Below are 24,651 nucleotides of genomic sequence, written 5' to 3' on the forward strand. Positions count from 1 at the left end.
GACTGCAGGTGAACCAAAAGATCAACCCGTACCGGTATCAGTTACCCCTATACACAAAAAGAAATACACAAGGAAATCAGTTCGCTTAGTGAAGGATGATGATGAACCAGGACCATCACGAGAACAGGAAGAAGAGCCAGAAGCAGAGGTAATCACCCGATCCCTGTCCCTGAGTGAGCTGTGAGATATGAGAAAAGATTTCAGCCGCCTTCCGGGGGAGCACATCATTACCTGGCTGCTCTGATGCTGCGATAACAGGGCCTGTAGCCTGGAACTGGAGGGTAGGGAGGCCAAGCAGCTAGGATCCCTGTCTAGGGAAGGGGGCATTGACAAGGCGAGTGGGAAAAAGACACAATCACTCAGCCTCTGGAGGAGACTCCTGTCAAGTGTGAAGGAAAGGTACCCCTTCAGTGAAGATGATGTATGGCGGCCAGGCAAGTGGACCACCATGGAACGAGGTATCCAGTACCTGAGGGAATTAGCCATGCGGGAGATGGTTTAGTATGAGCCGGACAACATGTGGTTATGCACAGACCCCAATGAATTCCAGTGCACACACCCCATGCGGCAGAAGTTTGTACGGAGTGCACCATAATCATATGCCAACTCACTGGCAGTACTGGCCTGGAAAACCAAACAGGTGCCAACAGTGGATGAAGTGGCTGGCTGACTCCAGCAATATGAAGAGAGTCTCTCCTCCTCTCTCATCTCGACTGTGGAGGAACTGTACCGGGAGTTCCAGCAATTCAGATAGGATATGTCCTATTCCCCACCTGTATGGACCAGTATCTCAGCTACCAGGCGTAAGCGTTCCTCTGCTCAGGAGAGAGGATATAGAGGGTACACACAACAAGGCACTCTGTGGTTTTATCTGCATGACCATGGAGAGGACATGAGGAAGTGGGATGGAAAACCTACCTCAACCCTGCAGGCACGAGTACATGATCTGCAAGGCAAAACAGTCATAAAAAGGGATTCTTCCAGGAAAAATGCCACTCCAATTTACAGGTGGCAGTTCCCCAGACCGAGTGGAAGGCCTACTTGTACTTATGATCCTCTTGAAGGGACTTCTAAGTCCTTTTTGCAAGAAGGGAGTACTGAATATGATGAGCAGGATTCAAGGGGCCCTGCCTCCAGCCAGGTGGAGGAGAGGGACAACCAGGTTTTCGGGACTGTGTGGCCTGGCACGTCGGACCCACAAGAGTATAAGGCTCTTGTGGACACTGGTGCACAGTGTACTTTAATGCCATCCAGCTCTGAAGGGGTGGAACCCATCTGTATTTCTGGAGTGACAGGAAGATCCCTACAGTTGAGTCTACTGGAGGCTGAAGTGAATTTTAACTGGGAATGACTGGGAAAAGCACCCCATTGTGACTGGCCCAGAGGGTCCGTGCATCCTGGGCATAGACTACCTCCAGAGAGCGTATTTCAAAAACCCAAAAGGCTACCGGTGGGCTTTTGGTATAGCTGGCTTGGAGATGGAGGAAACTGAACCATTTTCTACTTTGCCTGATCTCTCGGAGGACCCTTCTGTTGTAGGGTTGCTGAGGGTCAAAGAACAACAGGTGACAATTGCTACCACAACCATGCACCAGCAGCAATATCACACCAGCTGAGACTCCCTGATTACTATCCATAAGCTGATTTGTCAAATGGAGAGCCAGGGAGTGATCAGCAGAACCCTCTCACCCTTTAACAGTCCCATATGGCCAGTGTGGAAGTCCAATGGAGAGTGGAGGCTGACAGTAGTCTATCGTGGCCTGAATGAAGTCACACCACCCATGAGTGCTGCCATGCCAGACATCCTGGAACTTCAATATGAACTGGAGTCAAAGGCAACCGAGTGGTATGCCACAAATGATATAGCTAATGCATTTTTCTCAATCCCTTTGGCAGCAGTGTGTAGGCCACAGTTTGCCTTCACTTGGAGGGGCATCCAGTACACCTGGAATCGACTGCCCCAGGGGTGGAAACACAGCCCCACCATTGGCCATGGACTGATCCAGACTGCACTGGAAAAGGGTGAAGCCCCAGAGCACCTGCAATACATCGATGACATTATCGTATGGGCAACAGAGCAGAAGTTGTTCTTGAGAAAGGGAAGAGAATAATCCAAATCCTGCTGCAGGCTGGCTTTGCCATAAAACGAAGTAAGGTGAAGGGGCCTGCGCAGGAAATCCAATTTTTAGGCATAAGGTGGCATGATGGGTGGTGTCAGATCCCAATGGATATTATCAACAAAATAGCAGCCATGTCTCCACCGACCAAGGAAAAGGAAATACAGGCTTTCTTAGGTGTTGTGGGTTTCTGGAGGATGCACTTTCCAAATTACAGTCTGATAGTAAGCCCTCTCTATCATGTAACCCGGAAGAAGAATGATTTCAAATGAGGTCGTGAGCAACGACAAGCCTTTGAACAAATTAAACAGGAAATAGTTAATGCAATGGCCCTTGGGTCAGTCCGAGCAGGACCAAATGTAAAGAATGTGCTCTACACTGCAGCCAGGAAGAATGGCCCTACCTGGAGTCTCTGGCAGAAAGCACCAGGGGAGACTCGAGGTCGACCCCTGGGGTTTTGGAGTTGGGGATACAGAGGATCCGAGGCCTGCTACACTCCATCTGAAAAAGTGATTTTGGCAGCATATTAAGGGGTTGGAGCTGTTCCTGATGTGATTGGTACTGAAGCTCCTCCTGGCACCCGGACTGCCAGTTCTGGGCTGGATGTTCAAAGGGAGGGTCCCCTCTACAGATCATGCAAGTGATGCTATGTGGAGTAAGTGGATTGCACTGATCACACAGGAGGATCGGATAGGAATCCCCAGTTGCCCAGGAATCTTAGAAGTGATCACAAACTGTCCAGAAGGTAAACATTTCGGAATATCACCAGAGGAGGAGGTGATGTGTTCTGAAGAAACCCCACTGTATAATAAACTGCCAGAGAATGAGAAGCAATATGTGCCCTGTTCACTGATGGGTCCTGTCACATCGTGGGAAAGCACTGGAGGTGGAAGGCCGCTGTATGGAGTCCTACACGGCGAGTTGCAGAAGCTGCTGAAGGAGAAGGTGAATCGAGCCAGTTTGCAGAAGTGAAAGCCATCCAGCTGGCTCTAGACATTGCTGAAAGAGCGTAGTGGCCGATGCTCGACCTCCGTACTGACTCCATGGATGGTGACAAACGCCCTGTGGGGGTGGTTGCAGCAATGGAAGCAGAGCAACTGGCAGCTCAGAGGCAAACCCATCTGGGCTGCCCCACTGTGGCAAGATACTGCTGCACAGCTGGAGAAGCTGATTGTAAAAGTACGTCATGTAGATGCCCACGTACCCAAGAGTCGGGCCACTGAGGAACATCAGAACAACCAGCAGGTGGATCAGGCTGCTCAGATTGAAGTGGCTCAGGTGGATCTGGACTGGCAATGTAAAGGTGAATTATTGATAGCTTGTTGGGCCCATCACACCTCAGGCCATCAAGGAAGGGATGAAACATATAGATGGGCTCCTAACCAAGGGGTGGACTTAACCATGGATGCTATCTCAGAGGTCGTCCATGAATGTGAAACATGCGCTGCAATCAAGCAAGCCAAGCGGGTAAAGCCTATCTGGTATGGAGGACGATGGCTGAAATATAAATATGGGGAGGCCTGGCAGATTGATTGCATCACACTCCCACAAACCCACCAAGGCAAGCACTATGTTCTTACAGCGGTGGAGGCAACCACTGTGTGGCTGGAAACATATCCCGTGCCCCATGCCGCCGCCCGAAACACTATCCTCGGCCTTGAAAAGCAAGTCTTGTGGCAACATGGCACCCCAGAAAGAATTGAGTCAGACAATGGGACTCATTTCGGGAACAACCTCATAGACACCTGGGCCAAAGAGCATGGCATTGAGTGGGTGTATCACATCCCCTACCATGCACCAGCCTCTGGGAAAATTGAACGATACAATGGACTGCTAAAGACTACCCTGAGGGCAATGGGTGGTGGGACCCTCAAACATTGGGATACACATTTAGCAAAGGCCACTTGGTTAGTAAATTCTAGGGGGTCTGCCAATCGAGCTGGCCCTGCCCAATCAAAACTTCCACGCACTGTAGAAGGGGATAAAGTCCCCATAGTATGTATGAAGAATATGCTGGGGAAGACAGTCTGGGTTAGCCCTGCTTCAGGCAAAAACATACCCGTCCGTGGGTTTGGTTTCGCTCAAGGACCTGGGTGTACTTGGTGGGTGATGCATAAGGATGGGGAAGTCAAATGTGTACCTGAAGAGGATCTGATTTTGAGTGAGAATTGCCAATAAATTAAATTGTCTGTTGTGAATTGCTAAATAACCCTGCCATTGTATGTCATCATTGCTACAATTGCTATATGCTCTATCAACAGTATTACCATAAGAATCACCCAAATTAATGAAGGATGAATGCCATGATGATGGAACTAGAACTGGCCTTAGCAACCAGCACCCAGCAACTTTCTTGAAATCAACAATTTGAACCCACAGACTGTGAGCATGGACCACTCCAGATACACCAGCCACGAGTTCCAGAATGCAACATTCTAACAGCGCACATCATCACTCCTGCCCTGAGAGACTCTTATGACAGACGGAGCCCAAAGTCACTGACTAAATGAACTCAATGGACATCATAGGGGGATGGCTGATAGACTGAGGGAATGATATTCATGTGTTTGTATATTTATACATATAGTCTTACAGTCACCAGTGATTACCACAACTAAAGTAGTGATTAATTGGGAAGTGTAGGATCTGGGCATGACGTAGATGGTATAGAGTAAGGGGTGGTTAATGTCCTGGGTTCAGCTAGGATAGAGTTAATTTTCACCAGAAGGTGGGATGGGACACAGCCAGGACAGGTGACCCAAACTAGCCAAAGGGGGTGTTCCATACCATGTGACATCATGCTCAGCATAAAAGGGGGCTAGTCGGGGAGGGGCGGCGCAGCTCCAGGATGTGTGGTTCGGTCCAGCTTTAGGACAGGTCTGAGCATGCGGTCTGAGTTGTACCATCTTGGGTGAGAAACTGCATTGTGTATCACCAGTTTTGTATATTCTGTTAAGTACTGTTGTTATTTCCCTTTTCCCCTTGCTGTCTCAGTAAACTGTCCTTGTCCCAATCCACGAGGTTTTCCCTTTGTCTTCCCATTCTCCTCCCCATCCCCTTGAGGGGAGGGGGAGGGGTGAGCAAATGGCTTCGTGGTGCTCAGTTGCCAGCTGGGGCTAAACCACGACAGCTATACATAAAAATTGTTACTGAAAGAAGCTAAAATGTCTGTATGAATTAGGTAGCAGACTTCTGTGTCAACAGTTCTTTTGGCAGTGCTTTTCAGTTTGTTGCCAAATGGCATCCAAGAAGTTAATTTTATTCTAAACAATGTATTTTGCTACATAAGTTACTTGATTGTGGCAATTCAGGTACACAATCCATTAAGTTATGTTGTTCAGTGCTATGAAAAAAGAGGCATGTTATGTGCCAGAAAACAAATCCTCAAGAAAACCAAAAATGACCGAAAGGAATAAGAATGCTTTTGTTCAGCTCCAGTCCCTTGGAATAATGTTTTTTCCACACTTCACTGACCAAATGTGTGCTCAGTATCTGTATTAAATAATTTTCCAAAATATGTACAGAAACATGTTGATACGTGACCTGTAAAAAAGCCAAATTTACAAGAATGAGCTATTGTTGTGTAGTGGAACAAAGCGTATATTTACCAGGGACAGAAGGGGAACATCAAACCAGAAACTAAGAAGTGTGAGGGCCCTCATGCAAGAATGCAATCAAGGACATAAAATTTGCAACCATGATGGGCACATCCTGGAGGAGTGCAGATAAACCAGCAAGAAACCAGATGGAACTAAGATAAGGAGCTTGAGGAATCTGCAAGCAGAGTGATGAGCTAAGGCAAGACCATATAAGGAAGAAAGACTCAGGGTTCATGGAAAGGACACTAAGAGGTACCCCTTCAACAACCACAAGGGACCACCAGAGACCACCAAGGACCCTCATAGAAGTTTCTCAAAGGCTTAGGATGCATGCATAATAAGTATGTAAATAGAATGAATATGTATAGCTATTCTGGGAAATGTAACGCATATGTATGTATTAGACCTATATAAACTGTAGCTATAGAAACCTAGGTGTGCCTGTTTAGAGGAATTATCCTCCTGACACCCAGCACTGCAATAAAGGAAAATGCCTGCTTCTTAATGCTAAATTGGTGTTAAGGAGTTTTCTTTTATTCCTGAATTTTGGTAGCAATGTGAATTCAGAATGAGGTCCAGAAAGTAAGCAGCTTGAATTTTTCCTTTGAGTCATTATGCAATTGTTCATAGGGTTGCCTTAAAAATGGATGCTAAGTTAAATTGATGCTTAAGTTAAAGGCTTACTGTTCTTTTGAGTTGGCTAGTTTGCAACCTTCCTCGTTCCTGCAGATTCGTTTTCTGCATGATGTATAGTTTACCAATCACCATTACACCTTTTATTACTCCAGCTTTCTCTGAAAATTCCTGCTTTGGTTTTAGGCAGTATAAGTACTGACATGTATCCATAGGTTGTAAATAAGTCCTTGAGCCAAAAGTAGACTCATTAAAAGAAAAAACATGGTGCCTTAATTTAAACGGTTATTTTCAAGAGGATTTAAGAAGAACCCAACCTTTCTTCCAATCCCTCCTCAGTTTTACTGGGTGTGTGATATTTTATTTATGGAAAAACACATTGCATTTTTGTGTTTTCACAACAGAAAACAATTCTAGATTTTATGTAGAACTAAAAGACCATGTTTAGATGAGAAGAAAACCGATGTAGCTGAGCCAGAGAGAACTGAGGTGGAAATCCACTTTGATATGTTATAATTTATTATCTGGCATCTTAGCATTTGAACAACAGTTCCAATAATTTTGAAAATACAATTTAATCTCATTAGTCAAGGCTTGTATAGTGCTCTGAAAAAAAAGCAAAGCACAATAAATATAATTTAGAATAGTATTTTAAGATACTGATTTATTTGTAAGTAAAAAAAAATCAACTGCAGCAATGCTCCATCTACCTCAAACATATACATTAAGTAAGTTTAACTTACCCTGTTAATTCTGCCTGAGATATTCATAGACTGAGACAGATGTAAAACAATATGCAAAAATAACTTTGATATTTCATGTATATTTTTTACTCTCAGGAAACAGATACAAATGAAAAACACAGCTATACAGAAGCAAGGTATCTGATTGAGGGAGAGGCAAACACTGGTACTAGATTAAAAATTAATCTGGATGCCCGCTTTGATTTTCTTATCAATTTGGGGCTTACCTAGTCAGATGAGAGTAGAAAAAGCAACTGCTACAGTTCAGTCTCTCTGTGTATCATTAGTATTTTGAAGTAAACAGTTCTTCATCTTAACAGTGTAATTTGACAAGGATTTTAAAATTTACTCATGGAATGAAATAATCCAGGAAATAAATACTTAAGAGGTCTATATAGAGGCATGTACCTAAAGTACCTACCAAACTATTTGTGCTGGTTTTGGCTGGCATAGAGTTAATTTTCTTCACAGTAGCTTTGTATGGGTTTATGTTTTGGATTTGTGCTGGAAAATAGTGTTGATAACACAGGGATGTTTTAGTTATTGTTGAGCAGTGCTTACACAGAGTCAAGGCCTTTTCTGTTTCTCACACTGCCCTGCCAGTGAGTAGGCTGGGGGTGCACAAGAAGTTGGGAGGGGACACAGCCAGGACAGCTGACCCAAACTGACGAAAGGGATATTCCATACCATATGACGTCATGATAAGCAATAAAAGCTAGGAGAAGAAGGAGGAAGGGGGGATGTTGCAGTGATGCCATTTGTCTTCCCAAGTAACCGTTATGCATGATGGAGCCCTGCTTTCCTGGAGATGGCTGAACACCTGCCCGCCGATGGGAAGTGGTGAATGAATTCCTTGTTTCGCTTTACTTATGTCTTTATCTCAACCCATGAGTTTTCTCACTTTTACTCTTGTGATTGTCTCCCCTGATCCCATTGAGGTGGAGTAAGCGAGTGGCTGGGTGGTGCTTAGCTGCCTACTGGGGGTTAAACCACAACATTATTATTCAACAACTTGTGGGATGGATTTTAAAGCAAAGGGAAATATAGTCTGCTTTACAAAACTGAATACATTCTTTAATTTGCTATTAAAATGCTGAAAAAGTTGCATAAAAAGGCCGGTAACTTAATGGAGCTTCTAACATAAAAAAGATTAAGTTTACTGCCTGAAACATGCTGAAACATTACTTAATGAACAAATTTGGATGGTATCACATAATAATCGGAAGGCAAGGACAACAGTAAAGATGAATTAAATTAAATTTCATCATCCTATTTTTCAAGAGTTCTTACATCTGACTGCTCCAACGGTATGTTCAACTATCTTCTCATAAGGAAAAGGGAAGAAAGTAATTCAGATGCTGAGAACCAATCGTCTCAGCTTCACAGCATGGGGAAGGCTGGTATATAAGAATGATACGCTTTAGAAAAACAATCCTTCAGACAGTTTTTCACAATCAACCATAATTTTGTTTGTTTTGTAGAGTGGTCTTGGCATTCACAAACTATGTTCTTTTTGGATGGCATTAAACCAGATGATGCATGTCCACAGTATGCCAAGGGTGCTCCATCTGCTCATGGGCATTCAGTCCAGGACTAGACTAGAACCAGTCCAAAGTAAATCCCAGGTCACATATGGAATAGATGTCAGGTCCTCAGCACCAACTGATTTGCTGTACACACTGTCTCTTGCATCACTTGTTAATGTAGATGTAGCCTCAGTGAATTAGGGAGGATTACCTATGACACTGCATGCCATTCCATTCTGTAAAAATCTTGACTTTGCCACCTTTGTCTTACATTTTTTTTGCTAAACACAGATGTAGGAGAGTGTTCTTATCCTAGCTGCTTCTCCTAAAACACTTAGCTTTGTGCTCGCCCATACGACAGTGACTGGGGACCCAAGAGCTGGATGCAGTACTCCAGGTGGGGTCTCACTAGAGCGGAGTAGAGGGGCAGAATCACCTCCCTCGACCTGCTGGTCACACTTCTTTTGATGCAGCCCAGGACACGGTTGGCTTTTGGGGCTGCAGGCGCACATTGCCAAGTCATGTTGAGCTTTTCATCAACCAACACTCCCAAGTCCTTCTCCTCAGGGCTGCTTTCAATCCATTCTCTGCCCAGCCTGTAGTTGTGCTTGGGATTGCGCCGACCCACGTGCAGGACCTTGCACTTGGCCTTGCTGAACTTCATGAGATTCACACGGGCCCGCCTCTCCAGCCTGTCAAGGTCCCTCTGGATGGCATCCCTTCCCTCCAGCGTGTCGACCACACCACACAGCTTGGTGCCATAGGCAAACTTGCTGAGGGTGCACTCGATCCCACTGTCCATGTTGCCAACAAAGATGTTGAACAGTGCCGGTCCCAGTACCGACCCCTGAGGAACACCACTTGTCACTGGTCTCCACTTGGACATTGAGCTGTTGACCACAACTCTTTGAGTGCGACCATCCAGCCAATTCCTTATCCATCGAGTGGTCCATCCATCGAATCCATGTCCCTCCACTTTAGACACAAGGATGTTGTGCGGGACAGTGTCAAATGCCTTGCACAAGCCCTGGTAGATGATGTCAGTTGCCCTTCCCTTATCCACCAACACTGTAACCCCATCCTAGAAGGCCACCAAGTTTGTCAGGCACGATTTGCCCCTAGTGAAGCCCTGGTGGCTGTCACCAATCACCTCCTTATCTTCCATGTGCCTGAGCATAGTCTCCAGGAGGGTCTGCTCCATGATCTTGCCAGGCATGGAGGTGAGACTGACCAGCCTGTAGTTCCCTAGGTCTTCCTTTTTTCCCTTTTTAAAAAATGGGGGTTATGTTCCCCCTTTTCCAGTCGGTGGGAACTTCGCCGGACTGCCAGGACTTCTCAGATATGATGGAGAGTGGCCTGGCCACTTCATCCGCCAGTTCCTTTCAGGACCTGTGGATGCATCTCATCAGGTCCCATGGACTTGTGCACCTTCAGGTTCCTTAGATATTCTCCAACCTGATCTTCTCCTACAGTGGGCGGTTCTGCATTCTCCCAGTCCCTGCCTTCTGTGACAATTATGCTTATTTAATTTCTCTGACTATTATTGAAATGTTTTAAAATATTTTTAAAATTTGCATATGCATTTTATCTAATAAAAATAAAACCTTTGAAAAAAGTGTAGCTCTGGCAAATTATATTGCATTAACATCATCTTGGGGGGAGGGGGAGATTAGTATGAAACAGTAGCACTTTGTACTTGTTTTTGTTATTTTAATTATTTTTAAAATATTTAAAGTTTTTAAATTGTGGTTCTGACAAAACTGCTTCAGTTTGAAGGAACTGGCCTTTTACAGACTGAATTCCTGGAATCTAAATCCCTAAAATAAATACTTCTGGGTACTTGGAGTGGCAGTGTATTTGCATGGTTACATGCATAGCCATACGAACTAGAGCCTGATAAAGGCACGAGATGAGAGAGTGAGTACAACTGGCACTGTCAGGATGCTAGTAGCTAGAAAGTAGAGTATGAGCCAAAGAATGTGCTGGTTGTGGCTCAGTCATTATGAAGTAGTAATAGAGCAAATCTGTCCCAATTAGCTGCAGTCTTGCGCAGAGCTGTGCATCCCTGCAATACAGGGAGTGCTGTGAATGGGTATGTATGTTACTTCCAAATTAGTACAGAACTGAAAACTAAAATAGCAGAACTCAGGCTTTTTATTCATTGTTAAACTGAGGTGGTGCAAATTATTCCTCCCAGGCTAGAGGCATTTAAGTAGATTTTTAAGAAAATGAGAAAACCCCTGCATAGCTGCCCTAGATCAAGTTCTCCAAAGCATATGCAGGAAGCAATTCAGGACTAAAAAAGCACCGAAATGTACTTTTCCCTAGCTTTTGTTTTGACAAAAGATGGAAATATTTTTGGCTGAAATATCTAAGGTCACCTAAAGGTAGCCTTTTAATACAGAAAATGGTGACTGGCTTTCCTGGTTAACTAGTGTTAAAGATTCAACTCAGTGGCTTGTATTTCTCAGCTACTGTATTGACACTTGGCAACCTTAAGTTTGACAGTATTTATTTAACTTTCCTATGTATAAAATATAACATTATGGATAATTTTCTGACCAGCTTATTAAATTAGGGGAATGAGTCCATGCAGGAGAAAAAAATAATAAAAAGTATATCCTGCACATCTAATAATATGCAGAGCAACCAACATAAACAGGTATGTATGTGGTGGGTTGACCCTGGCAGAATGCCAGGTGTCCACCAAAGCCACTCTATCGCTCCTCAACTGGACAGGGGGAGAAAAATATGATGAAAGGCTCATGGGTCGAGATAAGGACAAGGAGATCATGCACCAATTATCGTCATAGCCAAAACAGACTCAACTCAGGGAAATTAATTTAATTTATCGCCAATCAAATCAGAGTAGGATAATGAGAAATAAAATCAAATCTTAAAACACCTCCCCCCACCCCTCCCTTCTTCCCAGGCTTAACTTCACTCCCGACTTCTCTACCTCCTCCCCTCGAGTGGAACAGGGGGATGGGGAACAAGGGTTGCAGTCAGTTCATCACACATTGTATCTGCTGCTCCTTCCTCCTCACACTCTTCCCCTGCTCCAGCGTGGGGTCCCTCTCATGGGAGACAGTCCTCCACGAACTTCTCCAACGTAGGTCTTTCCACAGGCTACAGATCTTCACGAACTGCTCCAGCATGGGTCCTTTTCCATAGTGTGGAGTCCTTCAGGAACAGACTGCTACAGCATGGGTCCCCCATGGGGTCACAAGTCCTGCCAGCAAACCTGCTCCAGCGTGGGCTCCTCTCTCCACGGGGACACAGGTCCTGCCAGGAGCCTGCTCCAGCACAGGCTTCCCATGGGGTCACAGCCTCCTTCGGGCGCATCCACCTGCTCTGGCATAGGGTGCAGGTGGATATATGCTCCAGTGTTAACCTCCATGGACTACAGGGGGAGAGCCTGCCTCACCACAGTCTTCACCATGGGCTGCAGGGGATCTCTGCTCTGGCACCTGGAGCACCTCCTCCCTCTCCTTCTTCACTGATCTTGCTATCTATCTGCAGAGTTGTTTCCCTCACATATTCTCACTCCTCTCTCCCAGCTACTGTTGCACAGCAGTTTTTTTTTCCCTTCTTAAATATGTTATCACACAGGTGCTACCACTGTCACTGATTGGCTCAGCCTTGGCCAGTGGTGGGTCCATCTTGGAGCTGGCTGGCACTGGCTCTGCTGGACATGGGGGAAGCTTCTGGCATCTTCTCATAGAAACCATCCCTGTAACCCCCCCACTACCAAAACCTTGCCACGCAAACCCAATACAATATAAAAAAAATAATACAATTTACCTGTTAATCTAGATATATCAACAAACCAAAACAGTAAAACCACAACTATCCACACAAAAAATGTAAATAGGTTTATTTATAATCTATTTCCAAGTTAAAATGACACAAGTTGAAAGAGATGTAACTATATGGTAACAAGAGGTAGGAGAGATACAGAAATGGTAGACTAGTTGCATTTTGCCAGTATGACTATCTGTAGCCTTCAAACAGTGTATGAAGATTTATTTTGAAATTGCAAACTTACTTAGTTCTTTCTCACTATGAATGAGTGATTTTACTTTGTACTTGTTACAAAACCAGAAGTGCAACTGAAATAATTTCTACACTGAATATTTCACTAGCTCTTTTTCTTATCAGGCATAGTTAGAAGAATATATTTCCACATAAGCATGTTACAGGAGTTTACAATTTGAGTGCAAAACATTTTCTTCTCTAACAATTATCACACTTATATGCTGGAACAGTAATGATACAAAACCAATTAAGTGTTAAATGCATATTTGTTCAGTTGAATGATAAACTGCAATTAACCTTAAATTAAAGCAGTATTTACTGGTACCACCTGATCTAGCAGAATGAAAAATTTTAGTGTAAAATAAAGTGCAGTTATTACATGGGAAAAGATTCCTTCCTTACTCTGTGATTAGGACATATTGCATGACTGTGAAACAATCTAACCTATTTAAGGCAAAATAGATTTTAGCATAAATGATCTCTCTGTTCCTGGCTTCAGTGGAAAAGCACGTAATGATAGCTCCTGTTATTGGTTTCACTGTTTTTTATTTAGGCTATAAAGCCCTTTCTTTTAATATATAAGAAACAAAGATTGTTTACAAGTTAAGTATTGTGCCAGTTGTAGCAAATTCCTAAAGGGTTAGCTAATGCCATCAACATTTTAATAAATACTCCGGTCACATATTATCTGTATTGGAGTAAAACCTAAACATGACAATAGTGTAGTATGCAAAATGAAAGTTACTGCTCTATAAAGATTATTTCAAGAGAATTTTTCAGATAACTAACCAATGCTTCACTCCATTTAACCTTGGGGATATTTTCCCCATAAATCCAGTAAGCTATAGGGGTTGTACTTGACAGTACAACTTCTACAACCAGACTTTGAATATTATATTTTGGAGGAGGTGTGGTTTGGGTGCTTCTGTAGTGGGGGCTGAAGTTGAAAATTCTGTCTTTTCCTTGTCTGTCGAAGGGTTCAGCTGCAGCATTGTGGAGCATTGTTCTTACAAAGTGTTTGCATCTGCTGTAATGGTTCTTGTCCTGAACGGGAACCATGGGCTTTTGAGACTGAGATAGTCTCCCACTGGGAGGGAACCAAATAGCAGTTTGCATAGCAGATATATTTAGAAAGATTTAGAATGAATTGGTTTTGCATATTGAGACTTAATGAATGCACTGTATCAGATGTGGTTCTGCACCTGTGCATCAAATTCCATTTGGTGATCACTGCCACAGTATGGCATCTAAGCAGTTAAGGAAAACCTTATCAAGGCTAGCAAGAATACTATAGAGGAGATTAAAGAACAGTGTAGGGGGAGGCAAAACAAAGGGTTACTGAAGATACAGAGACTGTAAGTCTTGAAGGCAAAAACTTAAAGGTCTATTGGAAAAGCTGTAGTGATTACAGAAAATTGTAGTGTGGTAAGTTCTTGTCAGAAGTAGTTTGAGATAGTTGGACATTACAGTCCAGTTTAAGTTCTATAGCTGCTGTCAGTCATGATGATGTATTTCTTTACTTCTCAGCATGAGAAGTATTTGGTCTGGCTGGGATGGAGTTAACTTTCCCCATAGCAGCCCTCATAGTGCTGTGCTGTGTATTGGTAGCTAGGAAGGCATTGATAACACACCAGTGTTTTGGCTACTGCTGAGCAGTGCTGGCACAGCATCAAGCCTGTCTCTCCAACATCCCCCCCTTCACCCCCAAAGGCCAGTAGATTGGGGGTGGGCAAGATCTTAGGAGGGAACATAGCCAGGACAGCTGATCCAAACTGATCAAAGGGATATTGCATACCATATGACCGCATACTCAGCAATAAATGCTAAGGAGGATGAGAGGGGTCATTAGTTATTAAGGCATTTGTCTTCCAGAGCAACTGCTACATATATTGAGGCCCTACTTCCCAGGAAGTGGCTGGACATCGCCTGCTGATGGGATGTAGAGAATAAATCTTTTGTTTTCTTTCGCTTCCATGTGTGGCCTTTTGCTTTAATAAACTGCCTTTATCTTGACAAATGAGTTCTTTTTCATCTTATTTTCTTCCCCCTGTCCTGCTGAGGAGAGTGAGTGATAGAGCAACTTAGTGGGCACCTGGCATCCAGCCAAGGTCAACCCACTACACTGTCACACAGTAAGGATAAATTGAGTGTTGAGAGATCTTGCAGTGCTGTCCAGTCCACATTGGATATATTGGTTCAAAGTTAGTAGTGAGCAGTTGAAAATATGAAAGAGAGAACTAAGAATAAACATGAAGTTTAATAGGAGATATGCTAGGAGCAATGCTTCTCTCCTGACACAACACACTATAAGCAATGTTTGTACAGTAGTTGTAGCCCACCTACAGACTCCGTCAATCTTTCTTGTAAATGGTATCCTGTCCTATTAAATGTGACTGAACTTAAGTAGCAGTTTTCTTGAATGGATTAGATTCAGAATTGGAACAACCTCTGAAAGAAGATTGTGTTAGGGATTTTCTTCTTGGCGGTCTCTACTGTTACTCCTCCACATGCTTTCTCCAGTCTAACTGGCCAGCAGAGGTCACTTTGTCTTAGGAATCAAATTAGTTTTGATATACAAATTGGAAATTGGGAGTGTTGAGAACCTCCCTGGAGTAAAATCAAGTGTACCTTGTAGCAGAAAGCAGTGTGAACAGTAAGCAGAATAAAAAAAAAGATAACAAAATACAGAAAATCAGTGGTCTCTGAAAGAGTAAGATTAGCTGAGCAGGGTAAGAAGAGAAATGCTTTAGACTAGAAAAATCTTTAACTTGGCCATATAACCATCACTTAAGATAGATATGTGTGATGAAACTTAAAAAAAAAATCCTTAATTGTTTAAGCCAGTGATTTACCACACAAGAATAGAAAGAGAATCCTTCTAAGGCAGTTATTTTTTGATAAATTTTCAGTACTAAGTATTTGTACAATCATAGGATCAGTTTTAGCTTATTACGGTTAAGAATTTTAAGCTTATATTAAATACTGCATACATATGGAATATAATAAAGTTTGCCATGCCTAGGAAAATAGTGCCGTAATGCTGACCTCCAAGGCTACCATCATGATTTGAGGGTAGACATGGCAGTAGAAAAGCCTAAAACTTAATAATCTTTCCTTTCCCAAGCCAAGTTCTATTTTGGTTTCTGTGTATTATCCTACTCAGGATTAGCATCTTCTCTTTCTCTACAATTTTTGGTACTCCTTCATATGCAATCATCTCCCTCTCTTCTGCCAAATGAAGTTGAAAAGTATTTCATGTTAATAATGACAGCCCCTCCACAGGCTTAAAGAAACAGACTTTTCAAGCATTAGTTTTAAGTACATTCTATACTCCAACACTGGTTTATGCTCATTATACAAAGGCACATCAAATAGGCCTATTGTTTCAATAGCATATTTGACAGGGAGTATAGCCATAACAATTTTCACCATAAGAATAATGTGCCTTTTACACTAGGATTTTAGAATTAAGCTGTTATGCGAGATCAGTCTACTACAAAACTCCTCTCCACTCAATAGCTCTGGAGATCAATCTAATGCACATACTGAAAATGACTTGTATGTAGGGATTTTAATAAACCACTTAATCTATTTAGTGTATTCATTTTCAGAGGAGTAACTATACATAAATGATATGTTCCAAGTTATGTGAAATAGGTCTGTTTAACAGATTTATTCTTGTTTGCAAACACGCACAAAGAATTTTCTGTCTTCTATTCAAGCAGAAGTTACAGTGGTGCTTTTGCTACTAACTATGGTACGCATTTTGGGGTTATATGCCATTCTAATTCACATGCCTCCTTTAAGTCAGGAATGCTCTTCAGTGCTGCCACTGAAAGATCTGCTCCGGACATGATTTCTCAGTTGCTCTATGAGCTCTGGATTCTGCTGCTGTATCTGTTGTGCAAACTGCTGCCCCCTGTGTTGAACAGTTTTAAGTAAAATCAACAAGTGGATTAAAAAAAAATTGACAAACAGCATTTGTAAGAAAACAGGATATCCTAATATAACTGAAAGCTGCATTATATGAAAATTAAGACTAAAGATATCTTGATTAAGACCATACAGCACTTTATCTAGCTAAAGTCTCTCCAAACAGGATTATCATCAGGTCTTCATTTTTATTCTTTAGGACTATTACTTCTACTTGATAGCATGGAGGAAAAAGTATTATCTTACTTGCTAAAATTAAAATTTAGCAACAAATCTGCTCCAGTGATTTGCTCCCTTCTTTTTGAGAGGATCCATTCTAGTTAAGATAAGTACTCTTATAGCTGAAGTTCTATTTTTTTCCAGAAATACAGTATGCAGCTGCCAACTTGTACGGCCAACAAGATGTCATTAGTAGAAAGCAAGCACACAATTACACCTGTATGACTGAAGTAATGACAGATCCATCTCCATAACAGTTGTAGCTTGAGTAAAATTAATAGGTGAGATTAATTCCATGTAAAAGATAAGCATAACCCTGGTTTACTAGAAAAAGCAAGTAAAACATATTACTTCATGAATAGACTGTCATGACATTCTCTGTAACTTCTGCATTTTGCCCAAGTAGTAAGTTATCAAGACTCCTTTAAACCATAGTGCAGGTTGAAGGAAAGCCACCATTTTCATAGATCTAGGCATAGCACATCATTTTTGTGAAAAGAGCCATTGATTTTTTGGGGGCACATTTCTGTCTGTGATGTGAATTATAAATTACTTTTACCCTGAAGGGGAAAAACTTAAAAACAGTTTGAAACGGGCTAGAATGCTGAAATAAAGTAAAATTGTATGCTTGTTAAGAATTCTTGACATATAAGCAAATTGCATGTTTTTGTGCAAACTCTTCCAGATGGATTATCATTATTATGTTATAAAAGACTTGGGTCCTGGTTTTAATAAAAGCTACTCCTCTCATTATACTGAGTTCCCTGAAGCCTTTCTAGTCCAAATAGAGGGATGCCAGAGCACAGTCAGTCAGGAGTCAACTTTAGACCTTGTTGAAATCTGTGCAAAATAAATCTGTAGCTTTTCTAACTAGTGTCTGGGATATCCAGTAATAAATCGATCAATACAATTTGAAAGCACACATAGGAGTACCTAAAGGTTTAAAGGACCATTTAAAAGGTTTAAAGGAACATTTTTAATAACTGGCATTTAGAAAGTAAACAGTGTATGAGACCCAGAAAGTGAAACCAAGCACATAGTTCAGTCATTCTAATTGATGGAAAACTAGAAAGCAAACAAACAAGATAGTGGAAAATAAGTCTTCAAGTTCTCAGTTTTAATAATAATCAGTTATACAATGGGGATGGGTGTGGGGTGCCGGACTTGTCCAGGCTTGTTGGTGCCGAATACAGGGCCATTATGACCCAGCAGAAGGGGCCCTGGGGGAGTCCAGCTTGGGCGAGAGCAGGGATTGAGCAACTTGCTTATCTTGCACTGATAAGCACTGGACCTGAACAGGGGCAGGAGATGAGCAATTGGTTCATCTTAACAAGATGCAGCGCCTGACGGGTCTGCTCCTTAATCAACTGACGCCTGGGGTGAGGGGGAGCCTTCACAGCTTGACGTTACTTTGGTAAAACTAAACAGACCACCGCTCCTCTGTACTGAACGCCTTTGTTCTCCGCCACTTCCCCCCCCAGCCCCCATCAACTGCACAACAAGCCTTGTTAAGGGCCAATCAACACACAATACCTGACTTAGTCCCACCTCGCCAAAAGTATAAATCTGGCATTTAGAATCCTCTTTTCTGAGGACGAGAACTCCAACTATCCGGACGGGTCGACGGGCCTGGACCTCTCTCCTCCCCAAGCAGGGACGCCTCTTTGGTAAGACTTGCGCCTCCAATTATGTCGGATGTTACCCCGGGAAAACTATCATTAACAAAAGTGCTGAACTATTAACTTGAGCTCAAAATCGTTGCAGTTAGTGCATTTATCAACGGCAATTCTGAACTTTTATATCTGTCGCCTCAATAAATTACCTATTTTTCTTTTCAACTTTGCGAAACTGTTTCAGTGAAAGTCCTTAGTGGGGCTCTGACAGGCAAACGTTGACTCTGATAAGTGGCTACACACATAACCCTTTAGACATAAACCCTTGACCAAGTCTGAGACTAAGACTGGACCTAGCCGCACCTAGGCTCCTCTCTGAGAAGGAGTTTAGAAAGCAAGGGGGTCCTTTCTGAACCTCGTGACTCAACGGGAGGGCCTCCCTCACCCACATATCAGACTTGTACCCTTTCATGCGACAATGGGCCACAGTATAATTGGCTTGACAGTATCCCTTTTAAATAGATCATGCACAATGATGCTTCTACACATGTTAAAACTATGCAATACATAACACTTACGCATGGATCAGGCTGGACAAATCTGACAGGCCACCAACACCCGCAGCAGGGCCACCAATGGTGTTTGACATGATCCCCGACATCCTGAAACAGTTAGCACAGTCTTGGCATTGGGGTATGCAGGGACCTTTACAGTAAGCAATAAACTGTAGTTCTCTATTGAATTGCTGGGAGGAAATAAGCTGCAGGAGGAAGAAACTGCAGTAGTTTTATTTACCATAAGCAAAAATAAAATTACATTTTTAGGAATACAGTACTATTCACCTTTTCTCTTATTAATTCAAATGCCTAAAGACATTTGTTTCAATGTTACTCCATTTTAATACTTACAATTGTTGAACTTGAGGATTCTGCACTAAGCTTGCTGCCTAGAATAGACAATATATAGCTGAAATTATAACACATTTACTACTTAGGTATCACTGAGGAAAATGTGGGGGAAAAAAGAAAAACCCAGAGGATGTATTCTATGTTTCATTACAAAATTAAGCTAAGTTTATGTGCACAGAGATGTATGGTCCCCAGCAAAAAGAATCATTACAGGAAAGTATTTCCAGGATATGAAGCTGAGACAATTTGTTACACGTGAGAAAACAAATACTGGTTACAGATTCAGACATGAAAAATATGATATTAAACATAAAAACCCAGTACCAGAAAACTTTAAAAAAACCCACAAAACTTAATACTTCCAAGGACAAAGGTTTTCTGTTGGGCTTTTTGGAGCAAGGTCTGTATTTTGATTTCTAGCCTGGACAAATCAGTTTTGCAACTATTATTACTAGTGGGTATAAACTGTTAAGATTATGGCCACAAAATACTGCAGAGTAAACCAGTGGGGATTTACTTTGTACCATGGTTTTGTGGTAACATATATCTTCTGTGGTAACTTGCATATCTTCTTACTTTGTAGTAAGCATGAGGTTATTTAAATTTCTCATTCATAAGGTACCTCAAAAATTATATTGTGTTTATAGTATAAGGGTGTATATAGACAGATACTATAGAATAAACCAGGTGATGGTTTAAAGTTAGCAACATAATTCCTACAAAAATCAGTGTCCTATGAATATAAGATCAATAGCACAACACAGTATCTGCTCATTCACTATCTTATTAAAGGTACTTCAAAAACCAGACGGACATATACAGTATTAAGTTTATCGATTGATATATTTCCATACAACCTCTCAAAAGTAAATCAACAGTTTTCTCTAGCCTACAGTTGGATATAAAATGCCAAATTTGGGTCAATTCTATGGGAAGTATAGGATTTTTTTTTTCTCTCTTCCATTAGTAAGAAGTCTGATATAGGTTAGGGACCCAAAATGGAGAAATAACTTTCTCAAGGTCAGACAGTGAGTCAATTTTTTTTTCCTTAAAAACAAAACAAAGCAATAAAACACACCACAGGAAAATAATTCATTCATTCCTGGCTGAATGCCCTGTGTTTTATCTACTTGACTATGCATGTTCTGGAAATGATGCAAAAATCCTTTCCCTATAGTTAGCTCCATACTGAAGAGTACATCTTTAACTCTGAACAGATGCAGACTGTCTGAATAAGTCACATGGCCATTGAAGTGGTACATGGAGTTCTAGTGCTATTTAATCACTAATGCCATTGGAGAACTCATTCACTTCTTCCTTGCCTACCATCTCTGCTATTTGGACCATAGTATCAGACCAGATGTATTGATCTATCTTGCATGCAGTGCATTTCCATGCTGAAGCACTGGTTAAAATGTCCTGTCCTAATGAAGCTACCAGATGGGTAGCAAAGTTTTAACTGAATTATCAAAGGAAATAAGTATTTTTTACATTTTTTTTCTCCAAATTCTATTCTTCAAAGTTAATTCATACAATTTGGCTAAGCCAGCCATGCATGGAGAAAAACTACTGAGGGACAAAACCACAATTTGCCATGTACTGGAAGCAAAAGAAAGCACTGTATGTTTGCTATTCACTTAAGAGGCAATTTCTTTGTATTCATTGTTAACTGCTATGCGGAGAATAGAAAAGATATTTTCACCATGTTGTTGACAAGTGTTTTGATATTCATGCCATCTATAAAAACAGCATAGCTAATCTATGCACGTTGTTCATAAGCAGGATAGAATCAATTGGAAATAAGACAGGCATTATAGGAGATTTATGCTTCACTTATTGGTTTGAGTGTAAAATGACTTAGAAAAGTTTAAATTCAGTATAATGAAACTATTGCCATTACAATAAGCATTAAAATCACTTGTGTTATTAAACAAGAGTTGTTCTTAAAACTTCAATTTTAAAAACAATAAAATGTAAAGCTTGAAATATACTCACCATACTAATGAAGGCAGGATTGTTTATCAAGCTTGCCATGTCAAAACTCAGCCCAGTTCCAGTCTACAAAAAAATTACAATTGAAGATAAGTTTACTTACAAAATCCTAGTTAAAACTATTGTAAATAAATAGATGCAGAGCTAACTTACAGGACTGGACATGTCTCTTAGTTTCTGTTCTGCTATTTTCAAATTTGACTTATAAGAGTCATTTTCTGGATCAAGATCCAGGGCTTTTTGGTAACTTGTAACTGCTTCTTCATATTTATTCACTGAGGTCAGAGCCAACCTAATGTGAAATAAAGAAATCCCGGGTAGAACATAAATGACCATCAAAAGATAATGATATGTTTTCTGTCCTAAGAAAAACAGTATCTCACAACTAATTCTTAGCTTGAGCACTAAGTTAAAGCACGTTTTGCTAATGTGCTATTATTGCTTAGTGTAAGCCCTTATTTTTGCAGAACAGATGAACCCTCGAGAACTCATCTTGTACTGTCTGTTCCATATATATGCAAGTTTCATTAAAAACTCTTTGGCATCAAGTGATTTAGTCTGTATTGGAGAGCACAAGCTGGATCCATCATACATGACTTTTCACATAAGCTAAGGAATTCCTCTAAATGCTTCCTCCAGTCCTTCTGATCCGAGAGATTATTCACAAGAACACATGAGTAAGTAAGGTGAAAATACTGCAGCTTCAAGAAACCAAATACTGGAACCACAAGTTTCAGCATAACAGATTTTTGTCTTAGGATCAGTGCAAGATTCTCCTCTTGGATCTTTTACTTCAACAGCTTGAAAAATGTGTATCCTGGTTTTGGCTAGGATAGAGTTAATTTTCACAAAGACCCAGGACAGGTGAGCCAAGCTGGCCAGGGAGCTATTCCATACCATGTGACATCATACTCACCATCAAAGGGGGCTAGTCCGGGAGAGGCATGTTTGGCATGGCTCCCAGAATGTCTGAGTGTGGACTCAGCATCTGGTTGGTCCTGGGATTGGTAAATTGCTTTCTGTTGTCACCCATTGTGAATATTCTGTTATCAGTACTGTTGTTGATTGTTTCCCTCTCCCTTGCTGTCCCAGTAAACTGTCCTTATCCCAACCCACAAGGCTTTGCCTTTGTCTTTCCCATTCTCCTCCCCATCCTGCTGGGGGAGAAGTGAGAGAGCAGCACGTGGTGCTCAGCTGCCGGCTGGGGCTAAACCATGTCAGTCCTTTTTGGTGCCCAACATGGGGCAAGAAGGGTTGAGATAATGACAGATATGACCCGAGTGTGTTAAAACAAAGTTGTTATAATCATTTACTGTATTATTTAAACAGTCGCTGGTCACAATGATGTTTTGTTTGGTCACATGGCTGTGGTATGTAAACCTGTATTTACTCTATGTAATCCCTGGGGCACTGTTTATCACCTTTGGGAGAGGGGTTCGTATTCTCATTTTGTTGTATTGTGTGATATCGACTTATGATATGATAACATCAATAGTCATGAGCCTAAGTTGGTATTTGTATGTAGCATTTCTGTCATGCCTGTACCTTAGACAACATCTCTCAGAATTGATTAATAATTGCACCCAATCTATGGGGAAGACGGGGGGGAAACCTTCTCCCACTCTTTTACCTCCCCTTTTCCCGTATGGTTGGTTACAACAGCTTTTGAGAATTCTGAATATCCTTGGGATGTTCAAGCCAGCATGTTTGTATTGCTAGGTCTCCTAAATGTGTTTCAAGTCCTGTTCAGGGTTAGCAAAAAATGTTTTAAGAATATCACCCAGGGATCTTCCCCGAGGCTGAATGGTCAGGGCTGGCATGGCATGTGGGAGAGTATGGGCAGGTGTCTAGAGAACTTCTCACCCCCAATGGTTTTGAGCTTCACTCCCGAACAAATGCAAGACCCTGATAAAGTGGTAGAATATTTGAAAGGAAAATGCTGTGGCTATTCCAAGGAGGCACAACTTACTGCGCTGTGCTGGGCCCTGGCCACAATCTACCAAACATTGCTCGATAGTAGACAGCACCCTCAGAGAGGGAAAGAGAGGGAAAACAGACCCACAGGTACCGCAGCTACCCAAACCCCTTCAACAGACACTGTGGCTACTCAAACCCCAGTGACAGGGACTGTAGCTGAACCAAAAGACCAACCGATATCAGTATCAGTCGGCCCTATACCCAAGAATAAATACACAAAGAAATCAGTTCGCTTAGTGAAAGATGATGATGAACCAGGACCATCACGAGAACAGGAAGAAGAGCCAGAACCAGAAGTGATCACCCTGGCACATCAGATCCACAAGAGTATAAGGCTCTAGTGGACACTAGCGCACAGTGTACCCTAATGCCATCGAGCTATTAAGAGGTGACCCAAAAGGCTACCAATGGGCTTTTGGTATAGCTGGCTTGGAGATGGAGGAAATTGAACTATTGTCTAGTCTGGCCGGTCTCTCGGAGGACCCTTCTGTTGTAGGGTTGCTGAGGGTCAAAGAACAACAGGTGCCAATCGCTACCACAACCGTGCACCAGCGGCAATATCACACCAAATGACACTCCCTGGCTCCCATCCATAAGCTGATTCATCAACTGGAGAGTCAGGGAGTGATCAGCAGAACCCGCTCACCCTTTAACAGTCCCATATGGCCAGTGCGGAAGTCCAATGGAGAGTGGAGGCTGACAGTCGACTATCATGGCCTGAATGAAGTCACACCGCCCATGAGTGCTGCCATGCCAGACATCCTGGAACTTCAATATGAACTGGAGTCAAAGGCAGCCAAAATGGAATGCCACAATTGATATAGCTAATGCATTTTTCTCGATCCCTTTGGCAGCAGCGTGCAGGCCACAGTTTGCCTTCACTTGGAGGGGCGTCCAGTACACCTGGAATCGACTGCCCCAGGGGTGGAAACACAGCCCCACCATCTGCCATGGACTGATCCAGACTGCACTGGAAAAGGGTGAAGCCCCAGAGCACCTGCAATACATTGATGACATCATTGTATGGGGCAATACAGCAGAAGTTGTTCTTGAGAAAGGAAAGAGAATAATCCAAATCCTGCTGCAGGCTGGCTTTGCCATAAAATGAAGTAAGGTGAAGGGGCCTGTGCAGGAGATCCAGTTTTTAGGAATAAGATGGCATGATGGGCGGTGTCAGATCCCAATGGATGTTATCAACAAAATAGCAGTTATGTCTCCACTGACCAACAAAAAGGAAACACAGGCTTTCTTAGGTGTTGTGGGTTTCTGGTGAATGCACATTCCGAATTACAGTCTGACAGTAAGCCCTCTCTACCACGTAACCCGGAAGAAGAATGATTTCAAATGGGGCCC

General features: G+C 42.2%; 1 protein-coding gene across 10 annotated transcripts in view; it reads right to left on the bottom strand.

Annotated features, from left to right (window-relative positions):
* Nucleotides 1-12,472: 12,472 nt before the first annotated feature.
* Nucleotides 12,473-24,651, bottom strand: part of LOC142599191 (small glutamine-rich tetratricopeptide repeat-containing protein beta-like) — a 36,403-nt gene continuing 24,224 nt past the window's right edge. For 3 of the 10 annotated variants that reach the window (XM_075739087.1, XM_075739086.1, XM_075739085.1), the window contains exons 7-11: nt 21,475-21,613; nt 21,325-21,387; nt 19,330-19,367; nt 19,000-19,083; nt 12,473-16,575 (exon numbers count right to left, since the gene is read on the bottom strand). In XM_075739087.1, the coding sequence (XP_075595202.1) occupies nt 16,464-16,575; nt 19,000-19,083; nt 19,330-19,367; nt 21,325-21,387; nt 21,475-21,613 (436 nt within the window). In that variant the 3' untranslated portion in view covers nt 12,473-16,463. The other 7 variants (XM_075739090.1, XM_075739089.1, XM_075739092.1 and 4 more) reach the window with 7 other exon arrangements.

Source organism: Balearica regulorum, chromosome W (genome assembly GCF_011004875.1).
Source record: "Balearica regulorum gibbericeps isolate bBalReg1 chromosome W, bBalReg1.pri, whole genome shotgun sequence".
In the NCBI taxonomy this organism is placed as follows: Eukaryota; Metazoa; Chordata; class Aves; order Gruiformes; family Gruidae; genus Balearica; species Balearica regulorum.